The 19,133-nt window shown below is 44.9% G+C and overlaps 1 protein-coding gene across 1 annotated transcript; it reads left to right on the forward strand.

The window, feature by feature from the left end:
• Window positions 1-615: 615 nt before the first annotated feature.
• LOC119390584 (techylectin-5A) lies at window positions 616-18,488 on the forward strand. Its single transcript, XM_037658179.2, has 6 exons — window positions 616-755; window positions 7,659-7,840; window positions 9,152-9,294; window positions 12,700-12,805; window positions 16,245-16,412; window positions 18,177-18,488. The coding sequence occupies exons 2-6, from the start codon at window positions 7,666-7,668 to the stop codon at window positions 18,464-18,466; spliced, it is 882 nt and encodes a 293-aa protein (XP_037514107.1). The 5' UTR covers window positions 616-755; window positions 7,659-7,665; the 3' UTR covers window positions 18,467-18,488.
• The last annotated feature ends 645 nt before the right edge of the window (window positions 18,489-19,133 follow it).

Consider the following 19,133-nt stretch of genomic DNA (forward strand, 5'->3'; position numbering starts at 1 on the left):
GATGTGTGGGACCGCGTCAGAAACGCCATACTACACCCGTAAATTTCGTCGGGATCTCGGCGGAGGGCATCTCTCGCCTCGCCGCCTCGCGACCACCGCCGGTAGCGATCAGACGTACACCGTATTAAGGTGCTTAGATAAAAATCTGTTTTTTTTTTCTTGCTTCATCCGCGTGTACCTAACACTGTATCAGCGCGCCGGCTGGCGAAGACAGCCTTATCTCGGTGTTGCTATTCGTCCCGCATTTATCAGGCAATCGAGAGGCTCCCTTCAACGAGTTCGCAGCCGGTGCTTTGCATACGAGTATTATACCTAGCGAATCTGCTCCCAGGGGGGGCAGCCACTGCTTACACGCTTTATGAGTTCGGCTACTGCTGCGCAGTACTTTCCTCCTCGCGGAGGAAACTGGAGCGGCGCCTTTGAAATGGGAGCCTGCAGCGGCCACCGGCGTTTACTGCACGCAAATAGAAAAGTGCAGTATAGAGGGGCATTTATGGTTTGTTTCGGTGTATAGTTACGGGCGTTCGCAAATTTCAGCGGCTACGTGAAGAGGAGAGAAGGTGTTCATACCGCAACGCACGCACGTGGTTAGCCGGACGAGACGATGTATATCGCTCGACGTCACCGCCGTGAGCTTTTAAAACGGGGCCACGCTGAATTCGCATGCTCCACAGAAACTCCGGACTCCGGCGGAACACGGTGGTCGAAGACATCGGAGCCGGAACACACAGCGTGGTACCAACACCCTAAGGATCGTAGGTGTCCTTTTCGTATTTTGCGCTCGAGTTCACACTTTGCGTATTGCGAATCAAAGCTGTATAGAATGATATTATGGCTATACGGCGTGTGACGTGTTCGGTGCTAAGATAATAACGAACATTATGAAGACAGTCCGTCGCGGTGGCACAGTGATTAAGGTGCTCAGCTGCTGCCCCGAAGGTCATGGGTTCGATCCCTGCTGCTGGAGGCGAAAAGGCCCATGCACTGTGCGATGTCAGTGCACATTAAAGAAGACCAGATGGCCGAAATTTCCGGAGCCTTCCTCTACGGCGGGCCTCATAATCATATCGTGGTTTTCGCACGTAAAATCACATAAATTATTATAAATTACATTACGAAGGCGACGAGAATTCGTAATATCTGGAAAGTAGCATTGTTTTTGGAATGAGTCTGACCTTCGCGACACGTCGTATTAAAAAAAAATTAGAGCCAAGTTTAAATAGTCACTCATTAGGTTTTGAGAAAGGTAGGAACATCTGCTTTGAGCAGCATGAGACTAACGGCGGCAGAAGAAAGAGCACGACGAGCGCATGCAATTTAAGTCGAGAAGCTCTTCTTTTCTACACTCTTAAAGCTTACTCATAAACTCTTGATACTCTTAAAATAACTCTTTATTGATCATGCAAGTGATCAAAATTAAAGGCTGCCACTTTGTTGATTATACTGATGCGCATGCTATAGAACAGGTTCGGAAGAGACTTCCCAAATAAATACGTTGCCATTCGATGAATTATTTTCAACAAAGGGGCTCGTCGTTCACTAATGAATAATCTTAGGGTAACGCGTGTACATCGCAGCCCACTTCCAAGCAATTAGTTAATAGACCCGCTTTTTCCGGAAGTCATACTAAATATGAAATTACAGCACCAATTCGACTATTACTCGCAAAGGAAGAACTGATAGGTAACTGCAAGCTCCTCATTAATACTCGCACTCATACATAGGTCATTGTTCGCTGAGAGCTATGTTGTACCGGAAAATATTTAAAATGGTAAATTTTAAGCATTCGAGGGCCTTATGATTGTATGTACAATTATTTGTGTAGTTATCCTCACTGTCGTTGTTTCTTTACAAGTACGATATTACGTGTGCATTTGTGTTCGGCTTGGAACATTTCTTAAAATGTCTGCGTGGTTTTTCAAAGGCGTGATACGCATTAGTCTCTGCTTTTCCTTTTTAGTAAATTCGGCATCCCTGAAAATGTCCACGAACGCTATATATCGAAGATCATTTTGTAAAATCTCTCTCTAGGAAAATGGTACACTTATTTTATCATATCTTTTAAAATTTCAAATGACAGCCCCGCTTGTGACAGCCAACTTATAAATAGCAACGCAATTACATTTAACATACCGCTACCGTTCGTTTAATTAGACGGAGGAGGTGCCGATGTCACGCCAGTGATATATTACAATTGTTGTGGACATATTCAACGTCGAAATAAGTGTATTAACCTGTCTAATGCGTTGTCGCTTTCTCAGGAATCTCCATTGTATAGACTCAATAGCACTGAACCCACGCACAAAGCAGCCCACTCTAGCTAATAGTGAAAATGTTGAATACCCGGCGTGCTGGCTTTGCGGCTGTGCTGCTTTGCCAAACATGAGGGCGTGGGCTCGATTCCCGACTACGGAGGCCGCAGTTCATTGGAGCCGAGATGCAGTAAAGTCCGCACACTTAGATTTACGTGCGCGTTAACATACCCCAGGTGGAGTAAAACTGGAGTACTCCTTTAAGGCGTGCCTCATAATTATATAGCGGTTTTGGCTCGGTAAACCCCAAAACTATTTTTTTTTATTTACGTCCCATGCTGTGCTTACAACCAACGACTTCGCCTCATCACTGTAAACCACCTTAGCTCAAGAGAAGGATATTCAGGTTGTCTATACAGAAGCCAATCACTGTGTCTTTGTGTGTATTGTTCCTCTTCTGCTTCTCACAGTTTCCATATATATTAAAGGGGAAATCCCCCTTCCTCTAAAGCAGTCAGTGAAAACAGTGAGTAGTCAACCGATTCGCGTATATTGTCGAGCGTTGGTGCGTTCGGCACATACTTGTGTAATTAGTGCCATCCATCTCTTTTCGTAGTTATCAGCTTTCTAAACCGGCTGGTAAAAAAAGCCGATAAATACGTTTCCCTCCTATTTCTGCTGATGTGTTTATTGCTTTGAACCAAGACTGAAAACATTTACGCATAAAAAAAAATCAGTGCACGGAAGTTTTGGCGACGTACTGACATAAGCAAAAACGAGACCTTATTCTTGTACGCGTACACAGCACATGGTGACAGAGTAGTCCACACAAGAACTGCTGTAATATAGTTACTGGAATGGCGTACCGCGAGCTCTTACTTTTCAGCCGAAGGTTTGGTGGTGGTGGAGGTCGCTTTGTCATTGCAAATAAAAAAGAAATATGTAGGTGAAGATTTCTCCAAAAAGATGTTTCATTGATATATCACGTTTTAAATAATATAGTGCGAACTCTATAATTTATTACTAGAAACAAACTAATAAACGTGGTCGGAGAAATAAAGGCAAAAGCAGAGGCACCAATGGAAGCAAGAAATGAGGTACAACTTTCATCAATAATAAGTTCTGAAATTTTCAGTCGTGCGGGTACATTTAAATATTATACATATCTCGCACGTATAAGGCCCGCGAAGAAAGGTGTGTTCGTTAAAGGGACACTAAAAAGCAAAACGATTTTTCTCGTATTAGTAAACTACTCTTTCACGATACCTAAAACACCACGCTCGCTGCGAGAAGACGCTTAGTAAGCGAGAAATCGCGCAAAAAGAAAATGTGGGTGGTGACGCCACTTTGAAGTTTCCGCACCATTCGCCGTGACGTCACATATTTTGACGGCGCCTACTAGGGCCTACGTAGCTCCTAAACGGTAAAAATGAAGTACACTGTCCTCTGAGAGGGCCATAGAGTTAACATACCAAGTTTGAGGAAATTTTGTTGAGCCAATGGCGCCAAAATACGATAAATACACTTTGAAATCCTTGACGTCACACGTGGAGATTTTGGCGCGAGATTTTAAGATGAAACCTTGAACTTCAATTTCTCTCTTATTAACGTACCTATCATGGTGAAAGTAACCACATTATAGTCCTCAAAGTACAATTTATCAATCTAAACCGATTCATTGTTTCCCTTTAGGCATTCAGGCGAGTCATTTCTGAATTTCATTAGCAAGCGAGATAGTTCGTCGTGTAACATTTGTAAGCCGGACGGCGTCGTGGAAACTTTCTGCTGTCCCGAAGTCATCGCTACTAAACCAGCGACCAGGACTTATTTGTAACATTTTTGAAGTTCAACTGTCCATTGGAAGAGGAATAGATACCATGTTTTTCTACCTCGACGACACAACACCAACGAGCAGTTCGGCGACTTAGCTCTTTTATATGTAAAGAAGTGCCCTAAGCCCTTCAGAGGTGTCGAAAATTGACGAAAATTTTGTCTCGGTAGAGTTGTCCAACATTGAATCACGCTGCATATTACGTTTTAGAACAGTCATAACTGATCGTTTCGAGTATGTGTATTTAGGCTTTAATGAATATTGTGAATTGAGGAGAGTGGCGTCGTTGCGTTCAGCGGCTGAACGCCTGTTTGCAACTTACCGGCTGCGGCGACTGCGCTTCAGTGGAAGGCGTACCGAGATTTGATTATCGCAGAATGGACTTGAGGGACTTGAAACAGTTTCTGTGTTCTCCGCGGATGTCGGTTACGTTGTTTCGGGACGTTAAAAATGGCCGTGCAGAGTAAATGGTAGAGACGAGTTATTACCCTAAAAACAGAAAAGACCACGCTGCTACATTGAGACTGTCGAGGGAGCAACTTGTCTTAGTGTAGAGAAGATACGGCATATATAAGCATACTTGTGAATGTAGAACGTTGCCGTGATCGTTCCGAAAGTCACTCCTGCATATTAAGAGGGGAGCTCTTAAAACCTTTAATAATAACAGCTGGGTCCACTAATCGTTACTGGACTTCATACACGAAGCAAATTTATATGTGTATTTCTGAATAAATATTATGCCTAAGGGCAGACTTTCGAAAAAAAAATAACAGCTGGGGTTTAACGTCCCAAAACCAGGACATGATTATGAGGGACGCCGTACTCGGGTCAGCAGTCGATCGCCATAACCACTAGACCACCGTGGCCGCGCCCGGGGCCTCTTAAAGCTTTTCGTTACGCGGGGTAGTGCGAACAGAAACTATCATTATCATGAATAGGCACCCGCTCCCTTCTCCATCTTGTTCATCTTCTGCTTCGCCCCCACAACACGTGCGCCGATTTTCCGGCGTGGCCTGTAATTACCCTGATGGGTGAGAGGAGCGAACGAGTACAGAAAGAAAGAAAGAAAGAAAGAAAGAAAGAAAGAAAGAAAGAAAGAAAGAAAGAAAGAAAGAAACAAGCAGAGAGACAGAAAGAACGATATAAAGAAAGCGAAAATCTTGCAGAAAAAAAAAATTCCTGATGAGGCAGCGGGATTCGTACCCGCATACCCCCGATCCGAAGGCGACCGTCTTAACCACTCGGCTATCCAGGAATGCTGACGGAGCATAACATAGCCTTGTATAGTATCGTATAGCAAGGGTAGTGACGGTGAACAGGGGGAGGGCAGAGGAAAGCATAGCATATAAAGAATGAGAAAGATAAATATTGGCAGAAAGAAATGCAGCAAGAGAAAGAAAGAGAGATAAAAAAGATAGAAAGAAAGAGGAAGCAAGCGATAAACAAAAGACGAGTGAGACTAAGATAGCAAAGAAAGAGATAAAAAGAAAGGAGCAGAGGAAGAAGAAAATAGAATTAAACAGAGACAAAAGACATAGAACAAACAGAGAGATGAGAGAAAAAGCAAAATAAAAACAGGAAGGAGGAAAGAGAAAACTGAAGAGGAACAAAGAAGGCCACCCAGCTCCGCTCTTCCTTCAGACTTGGCACCTTTAGCGCGAAGCTGCCTTAATTTCTTTTTCATGCATTGGTGCCTCGTATTTTCAAACATAGATAATTTATAAGCAGCGGTCACTGAAAGGATAAATTAGACGATATTATTTTGTTACAAATCTTTGTTGACTGCGTGTTTTCCTGCACTCTCAGCTATGAAACTGAAATTCCTTAATTTTTTGTTTTTGAACTCACACGGTGTTCTTTTATAAGGCTAACAATTGTTTTTTATGCTATGTGAAAATGATTTTTTTAATGTGTTCCACAAAAGTTCGTGCGCTGACTTCAGGCAAGAGACTTTTACAAGGAAACTGAAATCTGCTCTGAACGTTTCTTTCAGCTTAAGATGTTTAGATATCCAGCCTCTTCGGTATTTCAGGATGTCTCTTTTGTCTCGAGTTGTTCAGTGAAGTGTTTGGACTGCAGGTCTTTGATAAGCGTTTATGCTTTAGACACGTGCCGTGCGCCGTCAGTTAAGGTAGGAAAAAAAAGAAGCAAAAGCCAAGTGGACGCATCGCCATGTTCCGCCTTAGGATCGGTGTGGCAGCGCCAAGGTTATCACGTTCGCATTGCTGCTGTTGGGATGAATCTCGTTTTCACGTGCACTTCATGTAACGTTCCTGCCCACTACCTGTTCGTACACAGTCAAGCATACACACATTATGAACCAATGAATGATGCAGATGAGTTAAGCGTTGTCTAATTACAGCGATGATTTTTCCTACTTAGGGAAGCATCGGCGTGGACCCGCATTCACAAAAACGTCTTACGCTAAATATTTTCGTAAGACAACATTTCAACCAATCACGATGTGGGACATATCTTTAGCGAAGCCGGCTGACCAATAGGGAAATGCAGTTACGAAAGAGATGTTTTGTGTATGGGCCGCTTGTGGCCAGAGCCATCGAAAAGGCTGGCGATAGCGCATCTCTGGGACCGCCAGAGTACCGTATTGAACAGGCGCTAAAACTTCACATCTTTTGATTACTAGACTTGCAGAATTGAAGCTCGATAATCAGACATGGAGGAACACAACGTGCATGTAGCGTGGCAATGTTTGCGCTGCATGGACGTTGCGTTTTTTGCATGTCTGATTATAAAGCTTCATGTATTCAACCAAACGACGTGCTATCTTGTGCAAACTCTAGTGACCATGGTCTAGATTGCCTTTTTTATTGGCTTGTTTTATCGCTGTGCATTAACCTGTTGTTATAGCTTAATAAATGATAATTTACGTATTGGGAATTAGAACTTCGTGGCTCTTTGTGTCCTTGCCCTGGTTTCGTGTTTCAAAGGCAGTCATTGTGGAACAACGATTAGCCTTCGTGGAAGCCTTGAATGATTGGAGGTCGTTTGTCTCGAAAGTCAGAGCGCATCACGCATTTTCTCGATGCAGTTAAATGTACTAAAGGTGCAAATTAGGTAGTTACGAGTCTTCGCAACACTTTTGGTATTCTCGAACTATCGATGTCCCATGATGCCTCTAGACGGGACAACTCCCTCTGTCGGTTCCATCTCTGTGAGGAGAAGGAAGGACCGTTCTGTAGGGATCAACAGGTGTCGAGCATTCGTGTTTCGAATTAGCGTTCGGTCTTAGCAGCTAACCAGAGTGCCATACCCTGAACGGGTCGCTGCTTTCACAAAAATATCATGAAATATAAAACATGTGAATGCATATAAAAGGCGAGAGTAACTTCACCATTGTTGTTAACTGTTTGCTGTAGTTGACAAAGCCTGCACTGAAGACTACGTACGTTAAAAAAACTGCGGCACTCAGAGGGAATTAACTTCTTATGTTTCCTGAAAACATCGAATAGACTAAGCCAGAATCGTTGAATAAGGTGCTGAAGAAGTGCGATGGCAAAGAAAATCGCGGCACTTCAATGAAAGCAACGATGCTCTTCCTCTTATCTAACTTCCAGAGACAACATGGCTGCCGGGCAACTCCGCAGGCGGCTGACCATGCTCGTCGGCATCGCCATTCTATACGCGGTTGCCATGGCAGCGGTGGCGGCTGCCCGGGGAGTGAGCGACGTCCGGCCGTCCATCGAGCAAGCCGAACAGCGGGCACGCGAGCTGACCGAGATACTGGCCAACCTCAAGAGTAACCTGCTTGTTTCTGTCACCGACGATCTTTAGTTATTCGAGGACCAGAAGTGACTCTCTGTCGTCTGACACTGCGCTACCACTTCAGTATTAGCTAACACATCTTTCCGTTTCGGTGGTTTGTAATCTCGTTTTGAACACTTATTTTCTTGAATAAAAGCAATCCCTGTAAAGTGAGAACACTCTGCATTAATACGATGGCCGTGCGCCCTGCTGGCGTGCTCGGCTTGACCTGCTTCCTAACCTGAACGACACGTGTCACTCGCATCATTTGACTTGATAATGATTGATGTTACTGCGCTATGGCGCAGGTACTCTAGGGTGGGCTTAAGTTATACTCGTGCACCAGCCTGAACGTTACCATTGTTCCTTGAATTGTTTCTCGCTTGCGGGTACTTGTCGGTGGCTGTCAATATAGTCGAGACGTGTGCGAGAGAAGAATGGCTACGATGAGATGAGTGACGAAAATGCTTTAAAGAAAGGAGGGAACGCTGCACGGCAATGCGTCAACATTGCTGTTAAAAACGCATTTTGATGCATCTGTTAATATGATATGTGACGCAGCCAACAATGCTTCGTGGGAAGAAATGTTCAAATATGACCTTATTAGATAAGAGTTGGTGGCGATTATTCTCATGCTCAAACGCAAGCAAAGATACTGAATAGCCGGAAGTCCACCGCTAGAACAATATCAAGATAGACGGCAACAACTGAAAACAATAGTTACATGGAAATTGTAATGAATGAACTAGCTTACTGCGAGCAAAATAGAAAATGTAAAATGGTGAGTACGGGCGGTCAGCGTTAGGCATTTAAGCGTGCTCTTGCGAAAGTGATGCCTCACTTTAACTGCATATTCAGAAATTTACTGTACCTGTAAAAGACAGCGTATTTACCTCCTTTTGTTGTACTTATTTTACTCCAGTAGAAAAACAATACACTGCTACTTTTACAAGTCGCTTAAATTTCGGCTCCGGTAACAGTGTGAATTCCTAACTAAAAGAACCATTTCAATTGTGAAGCTACCGAGCTCTTCTGTCTTGTTTATTAGACAGTAGAAGATTTCGCCTGTGAGGTCATTATGAAATTTTCCTACGTCGCTTTTCGATGATCGCTAGTGAGACAACAAAATGACGGTTGACGGTTTTAACGAGCTTATTTCTGGCGTCTCACTCTGTCTTCACCGCACCTGAGGCGGCATACTTTTTCCCACGAATTGTTTAGATGGTATGGTGATTCGGGTAGTTTATGTGAATGAGAACGGCCCTGTTATTATTTTTTATTTTCTTTGTGATCGCTTTCTGTGCAGCCACTATTCTTCCTCGGCACTGCACCGACCTTCTTGGTGCCGGACAGCGGTCAAGCGGAGTGTATACCGTGTTCCACAAGGGTGCTGGACCTTCAGGACAGAGCGTCTACTGCGACATGGACACTGACGGCGGTGGATGGACTGTGAGTGACCCAGCATGCTACGCGGTAGCAGGCAGTTTGGGAAATCCCATGTGTTCGCTGCTCCGTAATTTGTTTCCTCGAAACGGTCTCGTTCGCTCCCTGATGCATAAGCACGTGTAAGCATGGATGTTGTTTTCGGTTTTATGTCTTTCTTCCGTAACGCTGTGAGTATAAAAATCTTGTTTTGGTGGAGGCGAAAATATTTGAGGCCCGTGTACCTAGATTTAGGTGCACGTTAAAGAACCCCAGGTGGTCGAAATTTCCGGAGCACTCCACAACGGGCGTCCCTCATAATCATATCGTGGTTTTGGGACGTTAAACACCAGATATTATTATTATTATTATTATTATTATTATTATTATTATTATTATTATTATTATTATCATCATCATCATTATTATTATTATTATTATTATTATTATTATTATTATTATTATTATTATTATTATTATTATTATTATTATTATTATTATTATTATTATTATTAAAATCTTGCTTTGTCGTGTATGCCTGAATATTCTGCTTTCGGAGCCACAGATTGATATTTTTTTATTAAAGCTGGAGAGGTGACCTCAGCCCTCTTGTGATTGTTACCTTTGAGGTATAAATAAACACATCAGTAAATAAATACTGCCGCTGCTGCGATGAAGCACACATGCTCATGCATGCACACACACACTTATGTGCATCCGACAGAAGTCTTGGGGCGACGAACAGTCGTCGAGACAAAGAGAGAGAGAGGGATAGAGAAAAAGAAGATAACTTTATTTAGCAGTCGTCGAAGAATGAGTAATGTTCTTGGAGCCACGATTGGACAAATGCATTTGCTTTTGTTCGTGAAGTAACATATTTCTCTCGGCAGACTTTTCGATCGCATAATCGAAACTACTGCCATCTAAATGGAAAAAGGATAAGAGCATAGATCAGGGTGAGCAAAATGAAAGTGCTTTACTAAAGGCCGGAATAAGGGTAGAGTTAGTGCCTATAGCAAGGGCAATGGCCTGTCATTCATTATTGTCGGTGACTCTTGATCGTGATGTCACAAAATAAGTTGCTGGTGTCAAAGTCGCAGACTGTACCGCTATCTTGTTTCATTTGAGGAGCGCATTTGGAGCCGCTTAGCCTGATATCTGTAGATATCACGAAGTTTGCAAGACTATTAGTCTCTGTATATATACAAAAGCGCAGGTTTTCTAGTACGTAAACCTCCTTTTAAACGATGGTGATACCCACCAAGTTATCCTTGTGGTATTTCCTTAGGTAATCTCCCCGCATCTTCCTTATGTCCCCAAGGATTTCCAAACGTCCTCAATGCCGTGGAACGATGACCCCCTCCGCGTTATTGGGAAAGAAGTGTACACCCAGATTCAATGTGCGACAGCAGCATGCTTTGAAGGGTCCCTGACACAAAATGTTGCTGCTGAGATAGCCGGTGGGATCCATTCCCGTGAACATGCGTATATCATCTACCAAATATCAACAGCGAATATAACTTGTAAGGTAAGTTCTATGAATATTGAAATTTAAGCGCACTCCAGCGCTATCCGCCGTACCTCGCGACATTGCCATAATCTAAGGTGACCAGAAGGTGACCCCCAACTTCCGAGACGTCACCACTGCAGCCGAGCTCCGAGCTAGCGCAGCTAGTAATGATGACGCCATAGTCATAAGGCCACTGCCCTTTTGACGCGCTTGCACCAAAAAACTACCACTCGGCTGCTGCTCGCGAGTCCGTGCCAGCATCAAACGTGTGCAAGCCTCAAGAAAATGGTCGCGACGATTATAATGACAGCGACGACGGCATCGGGCAGCATGTACGACAGGCAAAAGAACGCGAGCATACGATGCAGGCAGCGCGGAAGCGCGTCACAGTTCTGTGTTGTCACGTGGTAGAGGTTGCTTACCACGTTGCATGCTGTGTTCATCCGGCGGCTTGTTGTTCTCGAAACCCTCCCGAACCGAAAATGAGACCGTTTGGTAATAAAAAGAGTGTAATTAGTGATATGTGGCGCGCTGCAGCAAGCGATGTGCCATGTTAAGACTAACAGTCCCCAGCAACATATTGCAGAAAAAAAGCAAAATGAGAAAATAACGCCGGGACAAAGTTTTTGCGCTAGTTCCCCTTTAAAGCTTATGATACTGCATAGAGTCCAGCCAGTTTAAAAAATATGGCTGATCCCTCCGTCATAGGAATCGGTATGACAGGAACGTGAAACGGGTCTTCACAGAAGTAGTGCTTATTTTGTAGTGGTACATGAGAGCTTGTGCAATGTCTGTTGGTGCTTGGCAGCTATAGAGCCCCGTTTGACGTGGATGCACCCACGTTGACGCCTATAGTGGCACATCTCCATCGTGACGAACGCCCATGCATGATCATGAATTAACTGTTGTGGTGGCTGAAGTTGTTAGCATATACCTGGACACAGCGTATCGGGAATCCCGCGTAAAGAGGACATCAACAAGCACATTTGTAAACACTGGTACTTCAAGGCGCCGTCAATTAAGGAGAGAAACGGCACGCTGTGCAATCCCGAGTAATAGGGTAACCTACGCCTGTGCTCATGCGTAGTCTGCCACATTGCGCTTCAGCAACACGGGAGGCAGATGTTCGCAGCTTGAGCCGCAAACGCTTGCAGGCGTTGCACGTCCCGCTGGCCTCTGACTCGCTCCGCCAAGGCACGACATTCGACCGTCGACATCGTTGCGTTTCTGCGGCGCTTACTGCAGCAGTGTTATTAGTCGGTGCTATCGCACTCGAAGCACTCGGCGGCGGACAAACACCTTTGGTGCATGTGGAAGTTGCACTACTCCGACAACGAGCCGTCACATGATAACGCGAAGCGAAAGGCAAAGAACGCAGTTGCGTCCAGGGCGACTAGCGCGGACGCAGTTACGGGTGACTAGCGCGGATGCTAGCGCGGCTAGTGTTCCTCGCTGGCATCGAAACGCTTTAAACATTGCCTCGGAGATTGCGCGCCGTAGGCCATGTCTTTATCTGCGTCGTCACTGAATCGTTCCCTATCGGCGCTAGTAAGTGTGGTGACGCACTACTTCCCTTCACCGTTCACAGACGGCGGCATCGTCTCGCCCCACCTTGCCCCGCCAACAAAGAAGCACCGTGCGAGAGATAATGTGTGAGAGATATAAGGCGCGTTTGTTAAGTGTCTTGCATGTGACTCGGTAGCCTTGTGGGTAGAGCACCGGGCGCTTACCGTCGAGGGCCAAGAGGTCGTAGGTTGGATTCCCGGCGGCGGAGCTTTTTTCTTGTAGTTCTTTTTCTTTCTCATTCGTTAACGTCATTATATCAACGTCATATCCGCGACGGAAATACGTCACTCAAGTCTTGTGGACCCCGACATAAAACACTTTCGTGTTAAAATTCTGGTGTGTATTTTTATTTTCAGGTTATCCAGAGGCGAGGCCAGTTCGGCAACAGAGTGTACCACTTTTACCGCAACTGGACCGAATACGCTCGGGGCTTCGGTGATCCGTCTGAGGAATACTGGATTGGTGAGTTAACGAAATGGAAATTAATTTTTCTAGCGGCGCAATATCTTCTACTTGGCAGAGCAGGAGCTCACGATTCACTGCGAATCCATTCACCGTTCACCGCTTCTATACGACTAGTGGCGAGCGACTGCGACGGAGCTGCGGCAGCAGATTGCTGGAACGACTATCGCGAGAAAAGCTATTCGGTACAAAAGAGCAAAAACTGTAATCGAAAGGTCGTAGGCGCGTTTCATTCTACTACGCCAAGACGGTGGACACGAGGCTATAATTTTAAGGAAGACGCCAGCGCGCGTTTAGCTGCCACCCTACATTCCGTACACTGTTTCTCGAAAATTTAAATCTTTACCAAGATATCAATTGGCTTCAACAGCACTAACAGTGAGGGCTCGATAATTTCTGCCGGGTTAAATCAAATACGTGGGACTGTTGTTTACTTGTCGGCTTCGACATATAGATTACAAAACAACAGGAACAGCTGTTCTCCTCTTTCACTCGGAGCTTTGAACTGAAGTCATATGGCGCGTGATCCAGCATGTAGAGCAATCAGTGAAGCTGTCACATTTGGACTATGTTCGCAGGAGCTGAAATAAAAAATTAAGGCACCTTCGCACTGTTGGTGCCGAGCCTGAAGGAGCAGTGGAGCTGGGCGGCCTTCCTTGTTTCTCTTTATTTTTCTCTCTCTTTCTTTCTCCACTCCATTCCTCTCCCTTTTTTCTATCTCTTTATTGTCGCTGTTTCTTTCTATTTCTTTCTGCCTCTCTCAGTCTATTTATTTCTATATCTTTCTAGCTCTTTCTTATTTTTTCCCTTTCTTCCCTTTCTCTCTCTCTCTCTCTGTTTCTCGCTTCCTTTCTTTCTATCTCTTTCTCTCTCTCCATTTCTTTCTGTCTTTCTTTCTCTTTCTGCCTTGCTCTCCGTTTTTCCTATCTCCTTTTCGTCTGTTTCTTTATATTTCTTTGTATTTCTCTTTCCTCTTTCTTCCATTTCTTTTTCTCTATCACTGTCTCTCTCTTTCTTTCTATCTTTTTTTCTTCTCTCTTTCTCTCTTTCTTTTTCTCTTTCTTATCGTTCTCACGCCCGTTCAAGTTATTGCATCCTACGCCGGACAAATCAGCGCAGCGGGAGAGCGCGCGCCGGGCGCACGTGTTCGGGGAGCGAAGCAAAAGATGCAGAAGAGGACGAAGAGACCGCGCGCCGGGCCGAGTTATTGCGTTGCACGAGCTAGAAGGTAGAGGCCATTCACGATGGAGATAGTTTATGCGAACGAACGCGTAACGGCATAACGAAAAGCATAACAGCTCCGCAGCAGGGGCGTAGCCAGGGGGGAGGGGTTCAAACCCCCCCGAAATTTTTCAGTTTTGCTTGCGTATATATACACGCACACATACAAACGCACGCACGAAACCCCCCCCCCCCCCCCCCCCCGAAAAGAATTTATGGCTACGCCCCTGCTCCGCAGTAAACATTCAGAGACCACAGGGAGGTACGGCATGTGGGACACGCCGACCGGAACACGTCGTTTGAAGCGATTACGCGGAATATTGGTCTAGACGTGCAGAAAAAAAAAAGCATCAGGACCCATATTCACAAAAACATCTTACGCTAAAAACTTTAGTAAGAGCGATCACGATGCAGGACATTAGCGAAGCCGGATGACCAATGGGAAAACGCACTTACGAAGAAGTTTTCTGTATTCGACCCCTGGTACTGAACTGAAGACTTATAAGTTTGTTTTTATGCATTGTAACAAAATCAGTTTCATGTCAGCTTAATGTACAATTAGGTACTATGTTTCTACGTACGTCAATCCAAATCTACTTTCGAAATCTGCACTTTTTACCTTTGCGGGAATCGATTCAGTGGCGTCACGAATGTAGTCGTTGTGTAATTAACCCGTACTTTCCCGTCACATGACGAAAAGATGTCATATTGTTGCGACAACAGACTGTACTTTCTAAGTGAGACCGCGTTTAATAGTAAAAATGTATAGATAAGGGTTGTTTAGGGACCATTATCTAACTTAGATTAAATTAGGGAACCTTTTGAGCACCATTGTTGTACCACCTCGGATTTGTCCATAGGTCAGCGAAAAAAGTGCAGCTCACTCAGACTACTCAAGAAATATATTTTGCTTTTAGGGCTCACTCTGACCCAGACTCACCAAAAATTTTCCTTAGCTGGACTCACTCGGACTCAGACTCGCTAAACTTTTTCTCAACCGCGGACTCAGGCTCACCGAAATATTGCTCACTTGGACTCACTCAGACTCAGACTCACGGCTCGATCTGAGTCTGAGTGAGCCAGGGTGAGTCAACTCATGAGTGCGTTAGCGTAAAATTAGCTTTGACGATAATAATTTCCATGCTGTTTAACACCAATATCTCACATAATCGGCGTTCCATGTGGCACCTTTTGATCTCGTACTTTCAAATACGACTTATTAGTGGTTGCCAATCAGTAAGACGCGACTCACACGAGATTTAGAATAACAGAGAGCTGGGCTAGTTGGTAAGTATTCATTCTAAAAAGACAGGGCGTGCAAACACGGACACAAAAAAGAAGTCAGGACACCACAAACGCCGGCGTTTGTGGTGTCCCGACTTCTTTCTTGTGTCTGCGTTTGCACGCCCTGTCTTTTTAGAATCACACGAGATATTTTTATGAAGAACTTCCCGTGAAAGAAAGATTTTGCGGGGGGAGGTCAGTGAACCCCCTTCCCTCCACTGCACGCCTCTGATCAATAAATTTTTAGGCGGCGTATGAGCGATATTGCGTTGAAAAATGTGTGTGTAGTCGTGACTATAAACGGGAGCCGATGTCAGGCTGATATTAACGCTTAAGGTGAGCAGATAAGACCATAGGTCAGCAAGAAATGCCTCGCATGTGAAGCGAATGCCTAGATGAGTTTCGGTGCTCTGCAAAATTCTGTGGAATGAAGCCGCCTTTGTAAAATTTTTACATAGCAGCTGGCAAATAACTCCTTTTGGCCATTCTCAGAGCAGAAATGCGGGAATTTTATATCAGGAACAAAAAATAGAAATCGCACATGAGAACAGCAAACTATAACTTAGCTTCGTTTTCTTGACAACTGCATTTTGCAGAGTGTGGGCACTGTTGCCGCGCCTTTATATATATGGCTAAGCAATTCTATATTCACACCGCCTCTTTTTGTTGTTAACCGCCACGGTTGGTCTAGTGGTCACGGTGCTCGACTGCTGACTGGAAGGTCGCGGGGTCGAATCCTGGCCGCGGTGGCCGCTTTTTCGCTGGAGGAAAGAATGCTTGAGGCCCGTGTGCTTCGATTCAGGTCCACGTTGAAGAACCCCAGGTGGTCAAAATTTCCGGAGCCGTCCACTACGGCGTCCCTCATATACATATCGTGGTTTTGGGACGTGAAACCCCTACAGTTATTATTGTTATGATCCTTTGGCTGTTGCAGGCAACAACGCGCTGAATGCGCTGACGTCGGGCGACCAGACCATGGTTCTTCGAGTGGTACTCAGCAACAACACGGATGACAGTGCGTCGGTCGACTACGAGAGCATCCGGGTGGATCCCGAAAACGACCTCTACAGGCTACATCTAGGACGGTTCTCGGGACCAGAAGGTGAGGGAAACGAAACAAACAACGACACTAAGATTTGCCATATTTCCTGCTGGTGAACAGCTTTCCACCGCTATTTGACAAATTTTTATTGTTGCGCTGTAATGAGCTCTGATGACATCGCTACAGTTTGAATAAAAACGCATGCGTGGTGGAAGTTGAACTGGCAATAGTGGCACCGTGTAAAGCGAGACCATTCGTTCTCTTTTAGAGAGAGAGAGAGAGAATGAATATAGAAAAGGTAAGGCGGCAAGCTAGACTACGTCCAGTTTGCTACGCTACACATGGGGAGGGGAATAAGAGAGTAAAAAAGAGAGAGAAGGAGATGCACATTTCACGACACACACATACACCTGACAGGGTTTCACAGGCGGTCGCTCAATTCTGTTGCCTTCAAGTACTGCAGGAGGGCTCGTGTAGCTTTCTGGCCCGATGTGCTGTGAGGCCCTTCTCCCAAGATCTTTCCTTCAGTAAAAGGCCGATCATCAAGTGTCCTAAAGGCACATTGGAGAGTCCGGTGATGTTGTTCAAATTGGAAACAGCGGGACAAGAGACGATCAATAGTCTCTACAGAGTTGTAGTCATCGCGCATGTAGGAATCTGCCGCACGTGCGATAGCTGAATGAGCTGGTAAACGCTGCACCGAATCACAGCCGGCACAGCATTGTAGCGTTACGTCAAGAAATCCTGGATGGCAGTTGTAGCTGTAGCAATGAATCAAGGTTCTGTGCGCGACCATTGGAGTTTAGCGGAGAATTCCAGTGCGTTAGCGCGGCATTGTGTGCTTTTAGAGTTCACAAAAAGGCAAAAAGGCAAAAAGACATTGCTGTGCGAGGTAAAGTGTGCAGCTGTATGCGCAATCTACCTCGCACAGCAAGTTTTATGCGCAGGGGTGAGACGCATAAATTAAGAGGAAAGCTGGGAGGAAGCCAAACTTAATCACAAAATTTCGGCTATGGGCTCAATGTTGGGGAACGGGTACGAGAAGACTCGATGAGAAATGAATATATGTTTGGTGCGGGGCCACGATGAAGAACTGCACCTTACATACACGGAGAGTGATCCTGGAAGCTCCTTACGGCAATGTTCCAAATGCAAGGAATGAAATCAGCGTTTACTTCGCGACAATTAAATCAGCATACAGAAAAGTTACGCTGCAGGATAAGCGCTTAGCGCTTGTCCTGTGCCAGTGTTCTGCCCCTGTCCTGCCTTACATCCGCGCTATCCAGCATTTATCAAGACAGCGCAAGCTGCATTAAAAAAAAAAATTCGCGCGTATTGTTGTGCGTTTTCTGCAGTCGTCTCACAAAAGCCTTCAGCTCCCTAAAAACTACCTCGACTGGTCAACTTACATCAAGGCTTCCAATCCTGGCGACATGAATTTAGATAGCAACATAGAACGTAATATACCATGTAAAAGGGCGCGAACACATGCATATAGGCTAAGGAAGAAAACTGAAAAATAAAATGAAACAAAATCGAGGAATCATAACATAGTGTACAGTGAGGTCTAAGGGAATGAAGATTATCCTGAAGTCCATTTTTCTGGGTTTACTTGAAGTTGTGTTCTCTCAAACTTTTGGCTTGGTCTTCTTCTTGTGGGTCCCTATTAACAAAAAGAGGTTTCTACGTTAAAATTGTTCGTACGAGTAAATGCTGCAGCTGATCGTGATGGTGGAGATACGAATAACGAAGGCGGGGCCCGTCAATGTCTGAAAGTGGACATACGAACCAAAAAGCTGATCCCTGTCACCATTGCCCTCGCAGGTTGGGACTCCCTGGAGATATCGAACGGACAGAACTTCTCCACGTTCGACCGCGACAACGACCTGTGGCCCCAGAACTGCGCGGCCACTTTCCGGGGCGCCTGGTGGTACAACAGCTGCCACTCGTCCAACTTGAACGGCCTCAACTTGAACGGACCCCACGAGAGCTTCGCCGACGGAATCGAGTGGAGCCTGCGAGGATCCTCTGTGCCCCTTCACTATCACTCCTACCCCAGCGTTCGAATGATGATACGACCAGCGGAAACGTCGCGTTTTTTGGGGCGCCAGTAACGCAGGGGACCCTCACATGCATAGCAGCCCGTGTCATCAAAAATACCCTTGATCTCTCTGTCACCTCCACATCTCTTAACACGTAATGCCCAAACACACTTCTACATCAAGAAAAATTAAAGAAAAAAGAACCTTGCTCATATTTTTTTCTAACCACGCAGAGAATATTTGCGCAACAGCGAAGTCTTGAGTATAGTAACTTCGAGGTATACTAATTAGTTAAATTGTAACTAGGTGTCTGGACTGTCTGTTAATGAAAACTCGCTTATGAAGAGTGCTGCTTCACAGGCTATTTTTACATTTTCAATGTATAAAAAAAGTTTTAGGGGTCTAAACAGATTAGCATAAGTTATGCATATGGTACAAGAGGGCTAATATTGACATGGTCCATCGCTTCAGTAATTAGGAACAGCAACCGTAAGCGCTTATTAAAAACAAATGACTGTGCCACTTCGTGCCCAAAGACAGGCGCGTGCTCTGTGAATGTGTTCACAGAAAGCCATATAAGCAGTTCAGGCGGCGAAATTTTTTCCTTCTTGTCATTAAACAAAATTGAAACACAAATTGCGCACGTGAAGTCGCAATAATAAAAAGAATTAAGCGTTAACGCTCGTCGGCTAATAAGAAAAGAATTTACAGTGAAAAGAAATCAGGTTACATTACAAAA

The sequence above is a fragment of the Rhipicephalus sanguineus genome, chromosome 4 (assembly GCF_013339695.2).
Source record: "Rhipicephalus sanguineus isolate Rsan-2018 chromosome 4, BIME_Rsan_1.4, whole genome shotgun sequence".
In the NCBI taxonomy this organism is placed as follows: Eukaryota; Metazoa; Arthropoda; class Arachnida; order Ixodida; family Ixodidae; genus Rhipicephalus; species Rhipicephalus sanguineus.